The sequence below is a fragment of the Lonchura striata genome, chromosome 2 (genome assembly GCF_046129695.1).
Source record: "Lonchura striata isolate bLonStr1 chromosome 2, bLonStr1.mat, whole genome shotgun sequence".
Taxonomy (NCBI): domain Eukaryota; kingdom Metazoa; phylum Chordata; class Aves; order Passeriformes; family Estrildidae; genus Lonchura; species Lonchura striata.
The window spans coordinates 26,574,600-26,582,569 of NC_134604.1; the positions used below are offsets into that span (position 1 = coordinate 26,574,600).

At 47.3% G+C, this 7,970-nt stretch overlaps 1 protein-coding gene across 2 annotated transcripts in view; it reads right to left on the reverse strand.

Annotated features, from left to right (window-relative positions):
* Window positions 1-7,737, reverse strand: part of IGSF11 (immunoglobulin superfamily member 11) — a 111,790-nt gene extending 104,053 nt beyond the window's left edge. Inside the window, exon 1 of one of the 2 annotated variants that reach the window (XM_031505550.2) lies at window positions 7,650-7,737. Coding sequence is in view for 1 of the 2 variants with exons in the window: in XM_021549104.2 (XP_021404779.1) it covers window positions 6,920-6,992 (73 nt within the window). In the remaining variant the exon portion in view is untranslated. Of the gene's footprint in view, window positions 1-6,919; window positions 7,014-7,649 lie in introns of those variants that run through there. The other variant, XM_021549104.2, reaches the window with a different exon arrangement.
* Between the last annotated feature and the right edge of the window lie 233 nt (window positions 7,738-7,970).

Here is a 7,970-nt window from a genome sequence, read left to right on the forward strand (position 1 = left end):
CCACTTGCTCCTGGCAGAGGCTGTTCCTGTGCTGGGCAGAGGGAGAGCTGAGCCTGCAGCCCACCCACAGCCCCTCTGCTCAGGAGGCCAAGGGGATGGTGTGCCCAGGCACACCCAGCCTGCTGGGCACCAGCTGAGGACACAGCACCAGGGGCTCGGTTAGCCCAGATCAAACTGGACCCTGGCAAGGGGAAAGATTTACATCTGCTGCTGTGTAAGTGGGGGGGCTTGCCTGAGGAAGGGAGGACATGGATGCTTTATTTGCTCTGCATTGGTAGATGGAATATATATGACTTAATTCATTTTATGGCAAGGAAGTGTGTGGGAATCCAGAGCTTCCCTCTGGCGGTCCTGGAAGGCCTGGGACCCTGGCAGGGGGTCAGGAACCCCCCTGGACAGAGCCCCCAGAGACACTGTCTGTGATCTCTGTCCATGGAAAAGAGTTTTCAGTCTTACAGGATGAATTACCAGCTCAGAGTGTTTGATATAAGTAACAATTAAGTGTGGCACGGTGTAGAAAATATCAGGCTCCAGCACGGTGTAGATGAATGGAGGCAGAGATCTCTGAAGTTTGCTCTTGGGGAAAGAGGTTTATTGGGGGTGCAGAAGGTCCTGCCTCGTGCTGCCAGGCGCAGCACATGGCCGGGCCTGGGGGGGGGAGAGGGGAGAGACAAAAGGATGCTCTAGGAGAGGGGAAGCTCCAAGGGAGGGGATGAGGTTCCAGGAGGGGAGGGAGTTCCAAGAGACCGCGTGGCCCCTTGAAGCCTCCTTATAAAGGGGCTTCAAGGTGGGCTGGAACAAGGCTCAGGCCAATGGGGTTACAGGCACTGATGTTTTAGGGGAGGGACAGAGGTGCGGGGTGAACCATACATCTTTTGCGGGGTGGGATGGAACAGTCCACTTGAACCCTGAACCCATCCAAAGGCAGGGGCACCGTCCGGCCAGCTGGGAGAACTGTTCTCATCCTGGCTGCATTATCTATGGATAATCATATTTATCTATCTTCCGCAACAGCATGGGTGCAAAAGTAAAATTTTAGGTTTCTAGATTAGGGGTCCAAAGGGGAAAAGATGGAGGAAATTGGGTGTGTCTTGTCCTTTTTCTCCTTCTTCATGCCCTCCATGTTTCACTGTAGTGTTGGCATTTTTCTATTGGTTTAGGCTGGGGACACATTGTTCAACGTAGGTGACAGATATTGGCACATTATTGTAAATATAGCACAGGTAGTTTCTGGTATATAATGTTTGTAACATCCCACTGAGGGCAGAGCCCCACACGCTGCCCTGCAGGACAGACCTGCGGCAGGGCAGCAGAACATGTTAGAGATAAGCAAGAATAAACCCTGAAAACAGCACAGACAGATTATGGCTTCTTCTTTGGCAACGGGGCAGAAAAAGACTTTCTACAATCTCAGAATCATCAATACCACAGATTCTGACAGAAGTGGAGTGTGCTCATACCTTAAAATTGGTTTGGTAGGCATTAAAGTCCAGAGCAATGCATACACCAGCCTACTCCTAGGGCAACCTGTAGCACAGACATGACAGCAGACTCCTCTTTGATAAATGTTTGGCACCAGTTTCTTACTGAGGAGGTTTTGACACCTCCCATGGGAGCATCTAGATTTGGCCATGGCAGCAGAGACCAGCAGGCTGACCTGGCCCAGGACTGCTTAGACAGGCTGCTGCAGAAATGCACCACAGATTGAGAACAGGGTGTCTGTCATTGCCTCCCCACAAACAACACTCCTGCCTTCAGCATTCATGGTAAAATCTAAGCTCAGATGTAACCAAGTAGAATTCAGACAATGGCTTTCTCCTGCTGATGCTTGTGAAGCAGAAGCTCTTGTTCTCATAGCTAGGTTGGCTCATGAGACTATGAGAAAATAACTGCACAAGTTTTTGTCCCTAAATAAACAATATGATCAGCCTAATACCAAAATTACACTTGAAATTAGCTTCATGCAGAGATGCAAATGTACAAGTATTGCTATGCTGCCAGGAGGAGAGCTGTGGCTCTGCATATGCACAAATAATAAGGGACTGAGCTCAACCTGCTAGTCCTGTTCTGATTTCTCCAGTGACTGTTCCAGAAGAGGAAACAAATATTAACAAATATCTATCTGCTGTATTTCTTAAATAGAAACTTGACTTTTTCAGTGCAATGCTCTACAGCACAATGAATAAGGACAAGAGCAGTGCCACATACATGTGTACATAGTGTTTGCATACATGTGTCAAGATGGCCAAAATAATGGGCAGAGACTGTGCACGGGTATGACCAATTGCTGCAAGTTGTTTTTTATCACAGTTCTTTTTAAATACCCTGTAGAAAAAAAAAGCAGCAACTAAAGCTTCACTGAAGTTACTTCCACTAAACCAGAACTTATCAAACATGATAAGTTTTGATTTTGTAAAATCAAATCACAGTTATGATTTTGTGTGTTTCAAAAGAAAAATGGGGAGGGAAAAAATCAAAAATACAGAAACATCCAATTTAAGCATCTTTGGGATGAAAAATTTTGACTTTTCTCATCAAAGAATCTTTTTGCTTAGGGTACCTCCTTGTATTATAACAATACAACTCCACAAAGAGACAAAGTATCAGTGTCCTAAGATGGAATTTCTCTCAAAAATTTCCTTTCAAAACCATCAAAGCATTTGACTTCTACTTCCATTTAGAATGAAGCCAAATTCCTCAATCCAGATGAAACAGAGCAGCCCAGCTCAAGCAGAGGAAAAAAAAGGCAGAAGCCAGGACACAAGTGACCTCCAAAACCAAAGAGATAAAACCTTGTAAGAAAAAAAAAACCAAAAAACCCTTAAAAGTTCACTCTGCGCAGTTAAAAATGTTGTCCTTTCTCCCTGGTGCACAAGACATGAAACAGTTGTGAGAATAAAGTAGGGAGGCATATGACCAGAAGCCCTGTAATTGTGACTTCTCTAAAGGAGAGGATGAGCAAATGTCTTACCTGACAGCAAGAAAATAATTTCATCTCTGCACACATCAGTTTTCCATGCTGCAAATCAAACTGACTGCCCTCACAAAGTAATTTTGGAGACTCTCAATTAGGTAATGTTCATAAATAACCGTGCAAACACAAAGTAGTAAAAACCAGAGAACTGTCTTTGCTACACTGCTGTCTGTTAAACAACCAGGAGCTAAATTTTTCTCTGAACACTTACAAAAGGAAGGCACCATTAATGCTCTACAAGGAGGAAACTACAAAGAACAGATTTTCAGTGCATGCACTTCTCCTTGAAATAAACTGTGTTAAAAGCACTTTACTTAAAAAGCACGATGATAGTAGCATCCTGCTAAATATAGATGACTCACCACAATTTAGTAGTGAACATCCCTGAAGAGGACCATTACATTATTGCTTAACCTGCTGCATAAATTTAAGCATCCTCCTGTGGTTACAGTTTGTTCCAAGACACTCAAGATTACTACCAGCATCCACTGACCTTCAGTGGGTCACGAGGTCTCACTGAGTCTTGCTTTCTCCATCTGTACTATGGTACAAGAATAAAAACACTACTCCCCCAAGAAGGCAGGAAAAATAATTCCTAAGTTTCCTAAGTTAAAGAGTTGTTTATGCCATACTCTGTATATCCATATTACTACTGAGCAACTAAATATAGCTGCTCCTGAGGCACTCTGAGATCCCTTGAGAACGGAATCTCATAAAAAGAAAATTGCAGTTTAGGCAATACTGAAGAAACAGAGCTAAAGAATCATTTCCAAAAGAAGGGAACGATGCCCACTTCAGAAAGAAGTAGTTAATGCATCTGTGCCTACCGCTGGGGACCAAGGTCAGGTCGCGAGCAAAATGATTTATCTACACGTCACAAAACCACACAGCTTGACACAAATGGCAATCTGTTCCAAAAAAAAAAACTGCAAAAGCATGGAAGGGCAAGGGACTGACACAGTACTTTCCAGGGCTGAGGACCTGGTGCAGAGCTGGTGGGTGGCACAAGGGTGCTGCAAGGCCAGAAGTGTTTCAGCTGTGAGAGCCTCAGACCGACAGGAGAGCGACTCCAAAAAGTCACATGAGGAGCTGCAGACCTGCTGTTGCATTAATCCACTGCAGCCAGGCACCCTCACCCCCTGCTCTTGCAAGATCCATCTGCAGTGGACTGTAACACGCTGAAATCTCACCTGTTGCAATTCTGTGTCACAGGATCCAAACACCATGCAGTTAAAAAACACGTCAGTTCTGCACTCTGACTGTACCCAAAGTGTGATTTCTACCACATTTGACAATTTGCAGGATGCTATTTCTGGAGACATAGGAGGATTGATTAGCAATCCCAGGTTTGGTTTCAAAGCTCTAAAGAGAATTCCCTCCTATCTTTCCCTAAATTTCTCCCGGGAAAATATTATTTCCACAAAAAATTATTACGCTTATAATGTTTTAGAGGGAAAACATAGATGCTGCCCTTGGCCCAAGACCATTAAACATGGATATAGTAGGCCCAGAAAATGGGCAACTAACACCAGTTACAAAAAATAATTGTTATTCTAAAAATTGCAAAACAACATATGAAAATGGCACTATAATAATTGACTTAAATATCATTATGAAGTACAATTTTATTTTATTGTAGGTATAAAGTGTGAGAATGATGAAATTACCTCCAAGGTCTTTTTTCCCCAACAACTTTCATTTTATTGGCATTAAGTATTTTGCCTGAATATATACTCTTTCTGATCCTCCTACTTTTAACTCTTACTTTTAATTTAGGAATCACTCTGCATATGACCCCTTATTTTTATTCTATCTTCTAAACCAGTCTGAAATCTCAAAAAGAGGAAAAAAAAATAAATAAAATCACTCTTCCTAACCATACTTGGCAGCCCAGAGCAGAAACACACTTACTGATCTTCTGCAAATGTTGTTTAGAAAAAAATCTCCCAATTTCAGCTTTCCTGGGTGTATGTCTGTTCCTTATCCCTTACAGTGTTTTCTTTTCATACTCAAGAACCACTGAAAATATGGCCATACTGTGTACCACAGAAATAACTGTGTACCACAGCTATTTTCATCTACCACCATCTTCTAAAGATTTTTCCTAAGAAAAAATGAAAAAAAGCCAAGCTTGAGAGACAGGTGCTTCATTCAGGTAATTATGATGTCTTAAAGGAAATTGCAAGAAAAACCACTACACTATTGCAGATAAATTTTTCATGGAAAAGTGTGTTTTCACACCTAGTTCTCTCCAACGTCACAGTCCCTGTGTGCCCTCAACCATAAAAAAAAGAAAAGTAAATATTAAGTCAATCTTTCTGTTTAGAAGGATAATTAAATATCCCTTCAATTTTAACCTTATATCTGTTTATTGTTGTATGTTTTTGCAGTGATATCACATGAACAGAAAGACTTCACCACTTATATGCCTCTAACTGCATCAAGTCCAGTAACTCCATAGACATGTACACCTTTGCAATGTCTGCAGGCAAAGAAACCTGTAGCATTGAGAACCTGAAAATAATTGAACTTGCTTTCCAAATTGGGAAAAGCACAAAACGCAAATCAATAGTGTAAAGTATGAAAACTGAGATTATTTCTTTCAACTTAATGCTAGTAAACTTTATTTTTTTTCCATAATTCATCTCTTTTAAGTCAGCAGGTGCAATTTCCAGTTAATGCATGAGACTCAGACTCCCAAACATTTTCTGGGGACAGGAATGCAGGGTGCATTTGAGGCTGAGGCATTTGTGAAAAGTTCATTTATCCATCACAAGACTTTTTTCTAACCAAGTCCTGTGTAGAGGGGGAAGCCTGCTGTGCCTCGCAGGGCAGTGACAGCAAGGCACAGCCACCCAAGCAGTAGACTCCATCCAGATCTCGACTGTGAGGAGGTTTCATCTAGACCTTGCTGAGACATCTCTGGTCTTCTCATGGGAGACCCCATCATTTCTTACTGTCCTCTCGCTGTCTCAGGGACCTCTTGCAGCAAGTTTCCCAGTTTCCCAGCAGTGAAGGTGGCCCAGCTGTCTCAAAGCTGTGGGCTGCTCACTGCCGAGCTGAGCTCTGCAAAACTGCTTAGCGAGTGCCTGCATTAAAGGGAAGACCTTAGGAAAATTGCCATGTGGACCTCTGTAAACCATAACTAAGCAGGCTGCTCTAAAGTTTAGCATTACTTGGAAGGAGGCATTGCCACCTGATCAACAGATGAGTCTGAACATCTTGCACTTGGTAGCTTCTTCTGCTGCCCTTAATGCAGCACCTCCTGGTGCTCCCCGGCAATGCGCTAAGTGATGTGAGTAGCATCTGTCATGTGCAATTTGTTTCCTCTCCGCACGGAGAGCAGGGAACACACCTTATTTCGGCAGGGCTATAGGGGGCGGGAGGTGCTGGAGACTCCGCGTCCCCGGGGGCAGGCACGTATCTATCTTGGAGCTGGAGCGGTGCGCCGTGTGCCTGGAAGGAGGAGGCAGAGGAGAGGGTGGGGGGACACAGGGGGCTCCGAGCAGCCTGTCACCATCTCTGCGGAAAGTTCCCTGCTGCCTCAGGGCCTGAGGGATAGACCAGAGTTTTCCACACAGGTGAGCTTACCAAAGGGCTAGGCCCAGACAACTGAGCCTAACGTGAAGCCCAGTTTCAAGCAAGTTTTACGGCACCGTAAAAAAAAAAAAAAAAAAAAAAAAAATTAAATTAAATATGTATATATAAGAATAGTAGGGAGGATGGTGCAGCGGAGGCAGCAGAAGGAGCCGAGCAGAGCAGCGCTCCTTCCCCATGCCTGCCTGCAAAAGCACTCGCCCGCCGCCGCATTCCCGAGCATCACCGGCGGGACCGCAATCAAAACTTCCCCGGGCGCGGGCACCGCCGCGGCACCGGCGACCCCGCGGCCCCGGGGCGATGCCCGAGCGCCGCTGCCGCGCCCCGCTCCGCCCGTGCAGCACTCACCTCTGAGGGCCAGGAGCGCGGCCAGGGCTGCCGGCACCCACCTCCCGCCGCCGCCGGGGCGCCGCCGCGTCATGCCGGGCCGGGCGAGGGGCGCGGAGCGGGCCGCCGAGCCCTGCCTCTCCCCGCCGCCGCCGGTGCCGCCGCCGCCGGTGCCGCCGCCGTCCCGGGACCGCCCGCTCGCGGCGAGGCTCCGCCGTGCCCCGAGCCCCGCTCGCCCGGGGAGGGCGGCAGGCGCGGCGGCCGGACCGAGAGCGCAGCCTGGCGGCCCCGAGCCGCCCCCGCAACCCGCCGGGCTGCGGCTGTCACCCCCCGCGCGGCACCGTCCCGGCGCGCAGCGCCACGTCCCGCCACCCTCCTCCTCTCTCCGCACAAATCGGGGCTTCCCCCCTCCTCCCCTTCCCCGCCGACCCGGCGCCGCTGCATCCGTAGGGGTGCTACACGGGCCGGGGTGAGGAGGTGCGGTCCAGCGCAGGGCTGGAGACTGCCCCCCCACCGCTCCTCCGGGTCATCGCGGCAGCGTGGGGGCTTCTTCTTTCCGGAGCCTGCCTGCAGCTGCATTGAAGATGACAGCGGCAGCACACGGCAAAATATTTGGGATGGTCTGCATGGGTCTGGTCACCGCTGCAGCGCGCAGTATAAACACCGCAAAGGTATGAACCATCCTAACTCCGCCATTCAGGAGCCTGGGAAACACGAGCGTTCCGCGCTCCTATGACACCGACCGAGGTACCTGTAAAGGGTGTGAGGCAGTTCTTGGAGTTGGGGAACTGCAATTCTGTGTAACGCAGGAATCGCCAACAAGTTGTCACAAGCTTAAGTCAGTGCAGTTCTTAAGGCTGCGCAGAAAAATTAATCAGTTGAAAATCAGCACACATCAAGTGTCTATGTAGAGGGTAGAAAAGGAGGAAAGGCGCCCTTTCTGAATTTAGGCTGATCTCCTGGGGAAAGGATCAAGCAGAAAGCTTGCACAGAATGAGTCCTCACACACAGCCAGCTCCCTGTCCGAGTCTGATCACGGTAGTTTTACTTTGTGAAAATAAGCAGATTGACA